At 36.4% G+C, this 16,329-nt stretch overlaps 1 protein-coding gene across 1 annotated transcript in view; it reads left to right on the top strand.

Moving 5' to 3' along the window:
- The window catches only part of CLVS2 (clavesin 2), a 74,361-nt gene continuing 58,032 nt past the window's right edge, over window positions 1-16,329 (top strand). Inside the window, exons 1-2 of the mRNA XM_062187702.1 lie at window positions 1-389; window positions 13,098-13,272. Coding sequence (XP_062043686.1) covers window positions 1-389; window positions 13,098-13,272 — 564 coding nt within the window. The remainder of the gene's footprint in view (window positions 390-13,097; window positions 13,273-16,329) is intronic.

Genomic DNA, 16,329 nt, shown 5'->3' on the forward strand with positions numbered 1-16,329 from the left:
ATGACTCATTTACAAGCTGGCCTCTCTCCTGAGACCCTGGAAAAAGCTCGGTTGGAGCTCAATGAGAACCCAGACACACTGCACCAGGACATCCAGGAGGTAAGGGACATGGTCATCACCAGGCCAGACATCGGCTTTCTGCGCACAGATGACGCCTTCATCCTACGGTTCTTGCGGGCCAGGAAGTTTCATCACTTTGAGGCCTTCCGCCTCCTGGCTCAATACTTTGAGTACCGGCAGCAGAACCTGGACATGTTCAAAAGCTTCAAGGCCACTGACCCTGGCATCAAACAGGCGCTGAAGGATGGCTTCCCTGGGGGCCTGGCCAATCTGGACCACTATGGCAGGAAGATTCTAGTCCTTTTTGCTGCCAACTGGGATCAGAGCAGGTAATTTTTTTTTTTTTTTAACTTTCCCAGTTTCCAGAATTTACCCTGAGTAGTGTCATAAATTTTTCAGCTTTGATATTGGCTGGGAGAAAAGAGACACTGGAACTTAAGAAAAGAGCTTTTGGTTGGCATGTTGGGAAGTGGAAAGATCTGTTATTTTAACTTTTGAAACTCTTACCTGTTTAACATCGTTTCTACTGGAGCTTTATGTGCTCATTAACTATGTTGCACTGAAGCCTGAATCAGTTAACTTCTAAAACAAACAAACAAAAAACTTCGACATTTCTACATTTTTCATCTTGTGAGTGAGTTTACTGGTCTGGAGAAATGAGTGTGAGAATGGAGACAACTTTTCCTTCTTCTTCCTGAGAAATTCTTAAATTCACCCCCCCCCACCTTCCTCCTCTTCCTCTTCCTCATTTTTAACTTCTATCTTTAGTACTCATATTTGATTTTTTTTTATAAATAGCCTGATATTCAAACCACAGCAGATAGTTTTGTGGCTTGGGAAGTTTTCTGCTTGGTGATGTGTAGAGGAAGGAATAATATGTCGTGTGTCACTTCAATGAAAAGGAAGCGTCGTGTCCTCTGTCGCTGAGTGTGCCTTCTGACTCTGAAGATAAAGACTGACTGGTGTGCTTGCTCTACACCTGTCACCAATCTAAAGAATATGTTGTCTGTCTGATGTGATTTTTCACCTTTTGGATGGAAGTGAAAAATGTTCAGAGTACTCAGTTGATAGACTTTTTGAGTTCATTTGCTGTTTAATAGAGGAGGGATAATATTGTTAGGCCATTTACATTATTCTAGAAAAATGCTGAGAGTAATACTTGTCCTACTTTAATCAGCATTAGTTTTTCAGAATGAAAGGTACAAGAAATGATAAAAGGCTCTTGTGTAAGATAATTTCAATTACATTAAAATTTGAATGTATTTCACAGAACTCATACACACACACACACACACACACCACTACCAGAGTTGTGAATCATAGGAAGCTGGTTGTATTTTTGGTTCTGTTAATGGTGACTTCTGATGCATCTGGCTAGTTAAAACATCTTTGGAGCAATTGTAAAAGACTTACTGAGAGGTTTTGTTGACCTTATTGATTCTTCTACAGAGGCTTGGTGTCTTACAATGTAAATTAATATTTTAATGATTTTTCTCCCTTGTAATTGGTCACTTTTCTGTTATAATTTTAGAATGAGAACTATTCTGATATTTTTAGGTAGGTAAAAACTATTAACTGAAAAATCATAAACCTAAGAAATTCATAGAGAATTAGCTTTTGTAAGTAAATGGAGTTTTGTATAAATCTTTAGCTTTTACTAAAGATCTCCGTGGAAAGTGAAGGGAGTTTTGTTACTTGAGTGAGTTAGAGAGATCTTCCTATCAGGTAGGAAAGTTTGAAGAACTGTAAAATTTATTCTATTGATCACAGTTTTTCTTTAAAGAGTGGCTTATTTCAACTGAGAAGTATATTGTATGGTCATGAAAACCAATGGTTGGGTATTTCCAAACTACGAAATTTTATTTTAAAAGAACCTAATATTCTGTATGTCAGTTAGATTGGAAATTTGTTTATTGAACTATACTGAATGGGAGCTATGGAAATTTTTATAATTAAGTGTCTTAAAGTCCATTACAGACATCACTAGGGAGGAAGATTGCATTAATAGAGATAGATGTATACATTTTCATTTTTTTTCTGTATGTGACCTATTTTCATTTATTAGTGAACTAATATTAATGCTATTAACCATTAACTAATAATTTATATAACAATATTAACTGATAATATTAATACTGAGTTGAAAACCACTTGAAATTCTCATGAATATGATAGGTGATTATTCTATATTTAGTGAAGAAACTGCTTTTTTGTCTATCTCACGCCTTCAAATGAGGACACATTACTAGACATCAAAACTTTTGTCTTTGGAAGTCAACAATGAGTGAGGATTTAATGATTGTTATACAGGCTTATTTTTTATGAAGCCTATAAAAATCTTAAGTATAAAACTTCTGTGCATTAAAAGTTACAAAAAAGAGAAGCTGTGTCCTGAAGAAATACTTAATAATTGTGAATTCTACTTCTATGGTTGGAAATTAAAAAGTATAATCAAAAAGTTACAGTACATCAGATGAAAGTATGCACATGATTTAGAGCCAGTTTAAATTTCACTTGAGGGGCCGGGGCCATGACACACTTGGTTAATTCTCTGCCTGCAGCGCCAGCATCTCATATGGGCGCCAGGTTCTCGTCCCAGTTGGTCCTCTTCCAGTCTAGCTCTCTGCTGTGGCCTGGGAAAGCAGTGGAGGATGGCCCAAGTGCTTGGGCCCCTGCACCCGCATGGGAGACCAAGAAGAAGCACCTGGCTTCTGGCTTTGGATTGGCGCAGCGCCGGTGTGGTGGCCATTTGGGGAGTGAACCAATGGAAGGAAGACCTTTCTCTCCTTCTCTCTCTCACTGTCTATAACTCTACCTGTCAAATAAAAAAAAATTCACTTGAGTTTCCTCTTATATTCTTAAAAGATATCATTTCTTCCTTCACCCCACTTGCAAGCCCTCCCAAATCAACATAGTTGGAATGACACCAGTGAGTAAAGAGGTCTATTGTGTTGGTGTCTTCTCTAAGCCATTGTCACAGGGATTTGTGATACTTCTTTCCCTCCCCTGAAATCTGGATGTTTGCCTCTTTGGCAGTGACAGGGTATTTCAGTTCTGTTCAACCTGACAACCTCCTCTACCTTGAAGCCTCAAAGCTCGTTTTATTTATCTTACTATATGAATATACCATGTGCCAAATTCTCTTATACTTCCCTCACTCCCTTGTCTATGGGTCAAGAGTTCTCACCTTCCTTGCTCTGATCCTGCTGATGCAAAATTACCTGGTACTTTCAAGAAAACTACATATCTGGCCACAATTCTGCCCACATTTAGAGAATCACATGAGTTTCAGCCACTTAGTGTTGTTTTAAAGAAATAATAGAAATATGGGTGATAGGGTAGAAATATTCTAGAAATGAAATGAAAATGTCCTCCTCTATTTGAAAATCAATATTTTTTCCAGTACAAAGGGAAAACAAGGTTATGAATTAAAAAAAAAAGTTTATAAAAACCCTCGTAAGAATTCATGTGTATGACTAACAAAAAGACAGGACTATGTTGTGTTATTGTATATATAACAGCACTGAACTATAGCAGATACCCAGCAAATATTTGAGTTCCATTAAGAGTTATGCATTTTAAAGAACAGAATTCCAAGGAATTTATCTGATATGTGCTTTCTCCTGTATTAAATTTTTTGGAGTTTGCTCCTCAGGACACTGAAAAAAGTAAATGCATGTGAGATGGTCACTATAAACAAGATAGTGTCATTTTTTACTATAATATAATGTGGTTAGTTTCAGGTTTTTGTTAAGAATTGGACCATTTCCAAAGCCTGAATGAGATAAATGGAGCTATTAGGAAGACTAAGGAGAAATTATACTTACAGTGGACTCACATTCTCACAAACTACACAAACAAATTGAAATCCTGGATGGAGTGTCAGAATGACTTTAACAGTGGTTTGTGGTACTTTACAAAGAGGGTTGAACTAACTCATGATTTGTTGTATTTATGGAGCAGGATGTTCCATGGAAAAAATTTGTTTTATCTCATTTCAGATTGTTTAACATAATTTATGAAAACAAAAGTGAAAGCTGCAAAATTAAAAACAATTTGTTTCACTGCTTTACAAGGAGCAATAGTCTTCCATTCATTACATGCTATATTTCCTTCCTAAGTAATAGTGCCCTGCCTAGGATTTAGCAGGTATCTTCAAATTGTCCTCTTGATTTTTATCCATAGAATGTGAGATGAATGTGACATGAAGCTAGAAGAGGTAACACTATTTGGGAAAAGAAAGTTTGGAATGAAGGTGGGTGGCTGTCTAGGCTCTAGGGCATGAAAGTGAAATCTGAGAAGCTGAAATCAACTGGCACATAATTCTGGGGAATGTTCATGAATGAAATCACCAGAACGATAATGACAACATGTAGTTTGAGAGTTGGCCTGTACATTTTCAGCTTGTCTGTAAGTAATATGAGTATTTTACCTCTATTGACCTTGTTCAACTTATAAAGTAGTCCTTTATGCTGTAGTACAGAGACAACTGTGTATCTGAAATCTGGTTAATAGCTGTTAGAAACCAATTAAATATAGTTAGGATGAAAATGACTTTTAGCATGGTGACGACTCAGAAAGCACTGGCCATCTTGCACTATCTTTGGCTTGTCATAATGGGAATTGATTATCACTTACAGCACTGAAGCTCTGGAAGGGGTGGAAACTGATGAACCACATACTGCAATGATCTTCTCACTTATTCTGGAAATTACCTAAAAATCTTGTTCTTACCAGTTTGTTCCTTTTTATAAAAGATAAAATACATAAATGGTCAGCTATTTGAGGCTTCAGTTTGAATCATAGTCATGCTCTCATTTACTAAAATAATGTGGCCCATGTTCAAAATGAAAGAAGAGTATGATAGTGACAGCTTACAATTTAAGAAATAACCACAGACTATGCAAATTTGCTCTAATGCCAGCCACAAAATTTTATTCTCCTTTGGAAGTGAACTAAAATAAAACAAAAATAGAAATGGCTATGGAAAGATTAAAAAATTAAAGGTAATTAACTGATTAGAGAGAAACATTCATACTCAATCACCTTAAAAAAAGAACAAATAAGAAGAGGTTTAATTTGAGAATCTTTTTTTTCAAGATTTCTAGTCTCAATTTATTAAAGTATTAAAATGCCTTTCAACTACATTATCATTGTCATGCAGAGTAGCAAGTAGGGTTCGGATCCTTACCTTTGATTCCTGGAGTGACTGCTATGCTGTGATACAGGTGAATTTTGGTTAGATCAAAACTAGAAATTGAAAGTGGCATCCAAGAAATCTTGTCTCAACATAGTTTCCATGCTGCTTCCTTACTGGAAAGCTCTTTTAACAAAGACTCTAGAAACTGTAGTTGATTCTGGATTGTAGCCTTGGTCTATACCATTGAAAATGGCAGAGGGCTAAAACATTCTCCTGAGAAATATTAGAGGAATATTTTGATATATCTCTGAAAAAGTAGGACAGTCTCTAGAAACTGGGGCAATTATGCAGTAAGTAGTGAAATAATCTTGAAATAACAGCAAAAACCAGGAATGCCAACCTTCAGTAGGATACAGATTAGGCCTGGCCTGAACAGCATTGTTTACATGTTTCCAGTATGCAACCTGAAATGAAGTTGAAGAGAAGCAAAGGATTTGAGGTTACTATTGTGCCCAGAAGGAATGCTTCAAAAGAAACATTTAAACATTTTTAAAACATGAACTAGTAAATAGTAAATTAACAAGTTAATCTTAGTAAATTATTGTACATTCTTCATCATGGGGAAAATTTGAGCTCCTTATCTTACCAAGGGGAGGAGGTAAATGTATTTCACTATTACAGTATGTGCCATTGCTGGCATGAGGGGAAAGGTACTCCTGCATGTTAGTTCTTTGTGACATCAAACAACACACTGAGCAATTAATATTTCATTCATATTTTAAAAACATGCTTCAGTCAAGCATTTACAATGTATGTAGAAATCTATTGGAGGATAGGGGCAAATAAAAACACAGAATGCACAATGTCTCTGGCAATAAAAAAATGGGACAAGATAAATAACCACCAGTGAAGTTAAATGAGAATATTGTTTGCCAGTGCTGGAAATCTGGGCAGAGAGAGAGAGCTGTAGGCAACTCAGTGCTGTATAGGGTCCCTATACTTGGGGACCCTATGCTTGGTTAACTGATTTCAATCCTGTATTGTTACATTTCCATTCATTAGTTAAAAAAAATTCAAAGCTTGCATTGTAGCCATTACATGTTTCACACATGATCATGTGACTAGTCAGTCGTATTCTTTTGCTACCATCCGATGTTTAGGGAGAGAAAATTAATTATAACAAAAATTAGGCCGGCGCCGTGGCTTAACAGGCTAATCCTCCGCCTTGCGGCGCCGGCACACCGGATTCTAGTCCTGGTTGGGGCACTGGATTCTATCCCGGTTGCCCCTCTTCCAGGCCAGCTCTCTGCTATGGCCCGGTAAGGCAGTGGAGGATGGCCCAAGTGCTTGGGCCCTGCACCTGCATGGGAGACCAGGAGAAGCACCTGGCTCCTGGCTTCGGATCAGCGGCCATTAGAGGGTGAATCAACGGCAAAAAGGAAGACCTTTTCTCTCTGTCTCTCTCTAACTCACTATCCACTCTGCCTGTCAAAAAAAAATTAAACTCTGATAATTTAAAAAAGCTATGATTTAGAAAATCATGGTTCAATCTGATGATATACACAATTAGGAATGGAAAGTTTAGGTGGTAGAATAAATTTTCTTAAGTCAAAGTCTATTAATCAAGTACTTGTAGTCCTAAAGAAAGAGTTGCATAAATGATATGTTTGTTTCCTTCCAGTTCATTTCTGATTTTTTTCTTTTTAATGACAAATGGTGGGCAGTTTTAACTCCTTTTAAATAATATATTACCAATACATGTTTCATTTCCATAGTTCTTTTGTTCTTATTCACTTGCATTACCACAGTGGTATGGTTAAAACAAGACTCAGGCAGATGAAAATTTCAGAATTCATATTTTGTAGATTTAGCCATTTCCTATAGTGACTCCTGTAAATGTCGTATCAGTTTTCCTCTACCAGCATCTCCTGTTGTGGTCTGGTTGGAGGATGCCTGACAGGTGCTATATTGACATGGACTTTTTGATCTCCAATCTTCTGAAACACATGACAGGACATGGAAAAGCAGAACAGTCATTCGCCAAACTGTGTTCTAGATATGAGGCACCACAGGGGGCTGAAAGAGGGTGTATGTGGGGTCAGAAACACTTGGCATTTATTCAGGCTTCCTTCTTTGCCCTCATGGTGATTTTGGACAGAGCATTTAAATTTTATGAGACCTCATGTCCTTATCTGTAAAATGATAAGGACAAAACCAGATTAGACACTGCTGTTGTTGTGTGAAATTAAGTTGATATCAATTTGGAAATCTTGAAGCATCACACAAATAGTGGTATTATTATTATTCCTGCTCAGGAATATTGAACACCTAGATGGGCTCATTAGCTTTGGTACTAATGAGATCCTGAGGCATTAATAAAGGTAATTCTTCTCCTTTGACCCTCCCCCAAGCAACTTTCTAACAGAAAGTGCTTTAGACATTAGAAAATGTGGCTTAATGAAAACTGAGGGGCCAGGGCAGCCTTAATGAAGAATTTAATAATGGCTGATTGATTTAGTGGCAAAAGGAAATTGCTGGCTGTTGTGCTGCTGCTCACTGTGATGCCAGGATGCCAGTTTTTCCATGTCATGCTGAAAAGGTTGGGAAATAAGAGAATATGACCTCTTTGTGATTTAAGTTGATCTTTGCCATGGTGGTGAGCTTGGGTAGAGAGGAGACATTGTGAACCACAGGACAGAAACATTGGCCTGGTAGCCACAAAACCAGAAACAAAACAAACAAAAAATGGCATGACCAGAAGCAGGAAAAGCTTTCCTGGTCTTATTAAATATTTTTGAATGTGCTTTTGGGAATTCATTTAATTCACTTATTTTTTTCTTGTAAAAATGTGAGGGGGCTTCTGGCTGCAGGCAGAGTGCTGCTCCATCTGCAGTGCTACATCAGAAGGCTCTTGGCTTCTTTGGTCTGGGAAGGTGTCTTCATCGCCCTGTAGATTAAAAACAGGCTTAATTGAATGGTATAATATAAAAAAATTATCCCATTAGGGTACATTGAGAAACTCAAGCAGCATGGTCTATGTGCTTAGGAAATAACCTGATTTTAACCTACGTGAGTATGCACAGATATCATGTTTTGCAATAAAATAAATTTCTCTTTCAATTCCATTTTCTGTAAATTTTGCAAGTACCTTCACATTATTATGTATGTATCGTGTTCTAGGCACATTGTTGAGTGCTGAAGATAAAAGGTGGTATCAAGTAGTATAGCACAGTTATTAAGTCAAGCTTATATGTCTTTGCCCTAGGAAAAACACTGTTGTTTAAGTGCTAGAGCCTCAGAATGGGAGGGGGCACTAAAGTCTCTGAGAGGTGGAGACGATATCACAGATCAAAGTATGCTGGGGGCTGGCTGGCCCAGAGAAGGGTGTTATTTAGGGAAAATGAAAAGAAAGATGAGTATCCCCAGCAGATTTAAGTGAAGGTAATTTAGAGGAGAATGGAGGAGTGTACCAATTTGTTGGGTGATGGATGTGATAAGACCTCGATAACTGTGTGAAGTATGATAAGCAAGGAAATTACACAATAGGAGGTGGGCAAGATTTCTGGAAAAGAAAGAGGGAAGAGAGAAAAAGAAAATGACAGAAGGGCAATAAACCTGGGACTCTAGTAGAAAGGAAGAATTGGAAACCAAAGACATATAGATATATATAGAGAGGGAAAATAATTCGGACTTAGTGGATAAAGAGAGTGAAAAGGAAAGACACTATCAGAAAATGTTTCTTCATTAATTTATTAATGTAAGCACCCCAGAGTGAACTGGGTTTGAGAGACATTAGGAAGAGTTACATTAGAAGTCACCAAGGTGCTGACGTTGAGGTGGCAACTAGATACATGATGATATTACTCAGGAATGACACTGGCTTTGGGGGTATACACAATGCTTTCACGAATGTATGGGACAAAATTATAAGTGCTTGACTCCACAATTCTGTGAGATACTGCAGAATGCCTGTTTCTACATCTGAGTGATTAGAGGGGAGCAAATCCAAAGATGAAAGAGAGAGAGAGTGACCAGTAAAATGGGAGGAGAAAGGAGTTCAATGGGGGTATCATGGAACCAATTTATAGAGTTCTAGAAATCCTTATAGAAACAGTTACAGTAACATGATTATAGCAGATATAGCTACTGGCTTTATCAAATGACATGAAAAGTAGTATTAAAATCTTTTCATGTATTCATTTTTATCCTCATAACAATTTTATGAAGCTAAGAATAAATGGTTAAAAAGTAAGTATACAAAGAACAAAATTGTAGAATTAATAGAAATAATAGAAGTTAACATTATTAAGTATTTTCTATGTGCTCGGCACTATGTTAAGTATGTTACAGTCTGTTCCATGAAGAAGCTGTTATCATCTCTGCTTTTTAAAGAGGAAATGGAGGTTTGGCAAAGTACAGTATCTTCTTCAAGGTGTGAGGGAAGACTTAAGTTGGAAAAACTATAAGAGTTATCTTTTTTCCAGTCCTCATTTTTGTTTTGTATTTATTAGAGCTATAAATTTTATAAATAAAAATGCTCCAAATTATTAATTCATGAATATATATCCTACTCTGCAAGGCAGGCTGCTTTTGTAATTGAAACATTTCAAGAAGAATTAGATGTGTTCCTTCTGATTGCACAGCTCATAAATAGTAGCCATGGGTGTCAACGTCTTCCCCATATATTTTTATACATTATTACAGTTATTTCAAGATCCATGGGTAAATAAATGATATCAATTATAAAGTTTTTTATTGATGTCACACTGTCTTCTTACTACATGCTAAGTATCATTTTCTCCACAATTTTGGATTTTATTTTATGTTATTTTGGGAAGCATAATCAGAAAAGAGCTGCAATAACATGCGAGTTTGTTATTTATGACTTTCTTCCCGCATACAATGGAAGAATAGCAATAATGGTTCTTACACTCTTTGAATGTAAGTCCAAAACATGAACTTGTGGAATATTTCCTTGTAGTGATCTCCAATTGTAAATTCTAACACTAAAGCATAATTTAAATGAGGAGAATTGTGGTAAGATTCCCAAAGAGATAAAATCCATAGATGTTACATCTCTTTGTAGATGTTTTATTGACTTTGGCGAGATCCATGTTGTAATGTTCTACTTAAGTATAGCCTGCTGAGCAATTAATGATAATAATATGACATGTTTGACAACAAGGAACAGAGTGAATCGAGAGTGATTTTGACACACCTTTTGAAGTCAGTTAGCTAAGATGTTTTTATGTTTCTTTTCCTTGGCTTATAAATTATCGTGATTTATATAAAGATCATTTAATTCTTTTCTTGGAACAGGATAATAATTCGTTTTTAAAAACTGGTTAGTTTTACTCTTGAGATTTTGTCCAACTGCTTTTCTTCACTGCTGCCTGTGATTTTCCTCATTGTATCTCCTTTGGAATGATGATATGTATATACATTTTTGTCTTGATTTTGACAAGGTTTAGAGAAAACATACTTCAAGTGTGTTACTTAAATCACATTATCTCTTGTTTTTGGCCCCTACTTGTGCTATGATTTATCTTCAGTACACATCAATGCATCATCCTTCCAAAGCTGATTTCAAAATTTCGGATTCAAGATTGATTTAGTGGCATTTTGGTGTAAATGCTAGTGGTATTCTTATTTATCACATAAGAATGCTCACCCTCAGAACATGGAGAGTGTTCCAAGTTGCATTTTCTAACTTTTTAGGTTTTTTTAACCATTAAGTTATTATGAATTTCAGAAATTAAATTATTTTTGAGGAAGAATCTAAATTTTACCAGGGGTATAGCTGTCCTGTCCAAGTTGCCTGTTTCTGAAACTTTATAGGTTTCAGGTCATAACGGTATTAGGCTTTTATGTTTATAATATAGATGGGCCAATCATGAAGTAACAAACAAACCTAGCCATGTATATTTCACAGATTTAATAGCAAATTAATAGAGCTCTACAAAAAATTTTATGAATTTCAAAACATTTATTTATTGATTTGAAAGCCAGAGTGACAGAAGGAGAGGCAGAGAAAGAGAGTTTCCATCTGCTGGTTCACTTCCCAAATGACTTCAACAGCCAAGTCTGGGCCAAGTAAAAAGCAGGAACCAGGAACTCCATCCAGGTCTCCCAAATGAGTAGCAGAGGCCAAAGTACCTGGCTCATCTTCTGTTACTTTCCTCGGCATATTAGCAAGAAGCTAGAAGGAAAGGGAAATAGCTGGTGCTTGAACCAACACTTAGCCATGGGATGTGGGCCTGAAAGTATCAGCTTCATCCATTGTAGCACAATGTTGGTACCAGTGTTGTTCTTTCATGTATAAAATAAGCGGTTTTGGATGTCATATCCCTAAGCCTCTTGATCCTTGCTCTTTTGCTATAGTATTAATAGACTATCTTAAAGGTCATCATTATCTTTTAAAGTAGAACATTTTTCAGTTCTGGTATACTACATCTGTGGCTACAATTACAATCCAAATTATACCATGTATGTCCCTCTTGAGTTGAACATCTTTTTTTTTTTCTATTTGCTCAGTATATGTTTTCGGGTGTATTACTTTTTTTTTTTTTTTGAGTACAACATGTTGTATTAAAAACTCTACATTTTCAGCCATTTCTAACAGTATTCTCTGTTTACACTATTGATTTTGATGAAAGATTTTACTGTGTACTCAGGCTCTGAAGCTAAAACCTGTGTCATTCTTTCCGCCTCTTCCAATGTTAGTACCAACTTCTAATTGCCAGGTTTAATATGCTTATCTTTAAAATGTCTCTCAAATCTAACTTTCTGTTTTTGTTCTTACTTCCACTGCCTTCAGTGGCTTGCTCTTTAACTGTTATCTCTCCACTCAGTCTAACCACATTTTACAGGAATGAAAAGAGCATTTATTGACTTTTTAGAATGTGGTAGGAATAAGCACAACAATAACAAATAGAGATCCAGCTCCTAAATTTGGATAACTTGTGTGGTAATATGTGAATTTCTATTACTTTCCCAATGTATTATATTTATCTCTATTTCTATCCCTTCAGTCTTTCCTTCTTAATTTTATCTTTATGGGCCAGGGCCACGGCTCACTAGGCTAATCCTCCTCCTGCGTCACCGGCACACCGGTTCCAGTCCCGGTTGGGGCGCCGGTTCTGTCCTGGTTGCTCCTCTTCCAGTCCAGCTCTCTGCTGTGGCCGGGAGTGCAGTGGAGGATGGCCCAGGTTCTTGGGCCCTGCACCCGCATGGGAGACCAGGAGAAACACCTGGCTGCTGGCTTCGGATCGACGTAGTTCCGGTCATAGCGGCCACTTGGGGGGTGAACCAACAGAAAGGAAGACCTTTCTCTCTGTCTCTATCTCTCACTGTCTAACTCTGCCTGTCCAAAATAAATAAATAAATAAATTTTATCTTTATGATACAGACTCAATGCAAATATTTAAAGTCCAATGTCACTTTTATCCATAGCTATTAAAATACAATATCCTTATTTATCAAAGGGACCCTTTCATATTTCATTATCAAATTTTGCAATATGAAGATATGGTGTCAATATTACTTAGTACCTTCTAGCTATTTAGAAGTAGAGCACCTAGTTTTGAGAGTAGTTAAAAATGAGATTCTGAAAATTATAGGACAGCCTACCAGTTAATTAAGCATTTATAGAACAGTTAACAAGTTGCAGTATTTTAGAGAGCATTGTCAATTGTTGATGTAGAACACAGAATAAATTATAATATATTCCCAGAACGTGTATAAAGTAAATGCCTCCTTAAAAAGAGCATTTTAAAACAAAATCATTTCCTTGAGATTTTTGAAATTTTGAAAAGGAATCTTTAATGTGCTAAAAAACTCTATAGCTTCCCTGAAAGAAGTGATTAGATTTAATTTAATAGTTTTCTGTTGCTGCTAGGTACACGCTGGTGGATATTTTGCGCGCCATCTTACTTTCTTTAGAAGCCATGATTGAAGATCCTGAGCTTCAAGTGAATGGATTTGTCTTGATCATAGACTGGAGTAACTTCACCTTCAAACAAGCCTCTAAACTTACACCAAGCATGCTGCGACTAGCTATTGAAGGCCTTCAGGTAAGGATGTACAAATTACCCAGTTTCCTGAATGCTCATGTTTGCTTTCTGTTGTCTAATATATTAAAATAACCAAATGTCTTAAGAATAACACAGCCAGATTTTTTTTTCATTTATTAAATTTTTATTTAATGAATATCAATTTCCAAAGTACAGCTTATGGGTTACAATGGCTTCCCCCCTCCCATAATTTCCCTCCCACCCGCAACCCTCCCCTTTCCCGCTCCCTCTCCCCTTCCATTCACATCAAGATTCTTTTTCAATTCTCTTTATATACAGAAGATCAGTTTAGTATATATTAGGTAAAGATTTCAACATTTTGCCCCCATATAGCAACACAAAGTGAAAAAAAAAATACTGTTGGAGTACTAGTTATAGCATTAAATAACAGTGTACAGCACATTAAAGACAGAGATCCTACATAATATTTTTTAAAAAAAATTAATTAATTTTCTATGCCATTTCCAATTTAACACCAGGTTTTTTTTTTTCATTTCCAATTATCTTTATATACAGAAGTTTGATTCAGTATGTAATTAGTAAAGATCTCATCAGTTTGTACCCACACAGAAACACAAAGTGTAAAAATACTGTTCCAGTACTAGTTATAGCATCACTGCACATTAGACAACACATTAAGGACAGATCCCACATGGGATGTAAGTACACAGTGACTCCTGTTGTTGTTGACTTAACAATTTGACACTCCTGTTCATGGAGTCAGTAATCTCCCTAGGCTCTAGTCATGAATTGCCAGGGCTATGGAAGCCTTTAGAGTTCGCTGACTTTGATCTTATTCCGATAGGGTTATAGTCAAAGTGGAAGTTCACTCCTCCCTTTAGAGAAAGGTACCTCCTTCTTTGATGGCCCCATTCTTTCCACTGGGATCTCACTCACAGAGATCTTTCATTTAGATCTTTTTTTTTTCTTTTCCATGGTGTCTTGGCTTTCCATGCCTACAATACTCTCATGGGCTCTTCAGCCAGATCCAAATGCCTTAAGGGCTGATTCTGAGGCCAGAGTGTTGTTTAGGACATCTGCCATTCTATGAGTCTGCTGTGTATCCTGCTTCCCATGTTGGATCATTCTTTCCCTTTTTGATTCTATCAGTTAGTATTAGCAGACACTAGTCTTGTTTGTGTGATCCGTTTGACTCTTAGAACTATCAGAGCCATCAATTGTGAACTGTAATTGATCACTTGGACTAGTGAGATGGCATTGGTACATGCCACCTTGATGGGATTGTATTGGAATCCCCTGGCACATTTCTAACTCCAGCCAGATTTTTAAAATAGTCTTTGAGCACAAGCACTAGAATACTAATGGTGCAGAGGATTATAGCAGAAACAGTCTATTGATAGTGAGATGAGAGTTTTTTATACTTGGCACAAGTCCTCTGTGTAAACATAAATATGGTATTGAATTCAGATTCTTCTTTTGATAATGGATAAACAATGGTTTAGGATTTTAATTTTTTGCTATTAGGCATGATTTCTGATTCTCTTTTTTCCTTTTCCTGCATGTTGGTTAACTGGCTAAATATTTCCCTTTGCCTTATTGTTCCACTTACCTTGGTAAATTTGGGAAATGCACTGTAATATCTTCATGTTACCTAATCAGTAAATCAGTGTACTTTTTTGGGCTTTATGTTACAAAAATCTCCATTTTGAATTACTTTTTAAAAGTTAGTTGGAGTTTCTTAATTTTTTTCCTTGGGAAGGTCCATCATGGAATTCATAAAGACATGCTACACCTTCCAGTAAATGACATTTAATTGGCTTGGAATTATAAATTAGGAAATGAGTTATTTAGTGATATGTCATAATCATCCTTCTGCTTTCTATTTTGCTTCATGTTACATAGTATGTAATATTTATGGAATTGATTTTAAAGTTTTACAAAGATTCAGTAATTAACTTTTGGGTTATTTTATTCAGTATTATCTACACTTTCAACAGTATTTCAGAAGTTTGCGAGATAATAGTTAATTTTTCTAACTGAAAATATCTGTTGGTTTAAAACAATAAATTCTATTTTTGTAATTCATTAGGCCAATATTTTAAATGTTTTTATGTTGAGACGCCAAAATCATCCAGATCTGTACTCCATAGCAATTTCCAACTGCATCTATAGGTACCTAACTCAATGAGTGTTGACTTCCTAAGAATGGGTCGCTTCTCCAGGTGGCAGGACATCTTAACCAAACTGAATTCACAGTTTGATTTCTGCCTCTGGACTGAATAAAGACACAATTATTTTCCTTATTCATGTAGGTATTTCCTAATGTAGGCTTTCTGACTTGCTCTTGGTGATTCAGCTTTACGTGTCTTATCTTAAACTAAACCCTTTTTAACTCCACAGGAATAGCTAATAATGGTTGGGAGAGAGCACAGGATAATATTTTTTTTTGGAAATGTGTGTATCATGTAGAATCAGTTCTACTTCTGTCCCCTTATCAGGCATCTATAAAGTATTCTTTAGTGTGCAAAGAAATTTGGTTGTTGTCAATTATTGTACTTAACACAGAATGGTAACCTAGCCATTCATAATCCTTATCCCTATTTAACCTGTGTCTTCTCTTTGCATGAGGGGTTGGTAGCCAAGGTCTTGAGCTCTAGGAAGGACAGAAGAACTACTATTACCATGCAAATTGCAAAGACATCTCAGAAATAGATTTAATATGTTGCTGCTTTGCAATATACACTTTATGTAGTAAGTAATTAAATAATAATGTCCTTGGGCTAGCACTGTGGCATAGCGTGTAAAGCCATCACCTGCCATGCTAGCATCCCATACGGGATGTCCTAATTCATTGCAGGAGAAAAAACTAACAGCTCAGAGATTTTGGGAGCTTCCTTTTAGCCATAACCACTAATGTAACTCCTTTTTATTTTATTTTTTAAAGATTTATTTATTTATTTGAGAGGCATAGTTACAGAGAGAGAGAGAGAGACAGAGACAGAGAGAGAGAGAGACAGAGAGAGAAAGAGAGAGAGAGAGAGAGAGAGAGACAGAGAGAGAGAGGTCTCCCATCCACTTGTTCACTCCCCAAATGGT

This window comes from Lepus europaeus, chromosome 3, assembly GCF_033115175.1.
Source record: "Lepus europaeus isolate LE1 chromosome 3, mLepTim1.pri, whole genome shotgun sequence".
In the NCBI taxonomy this organism is placed as follows: Eukaryota; Metazoa; Chordata; class Mammalia; order Lagomorpha; family Leporidae; genus Lepus; species Lepus europaeus.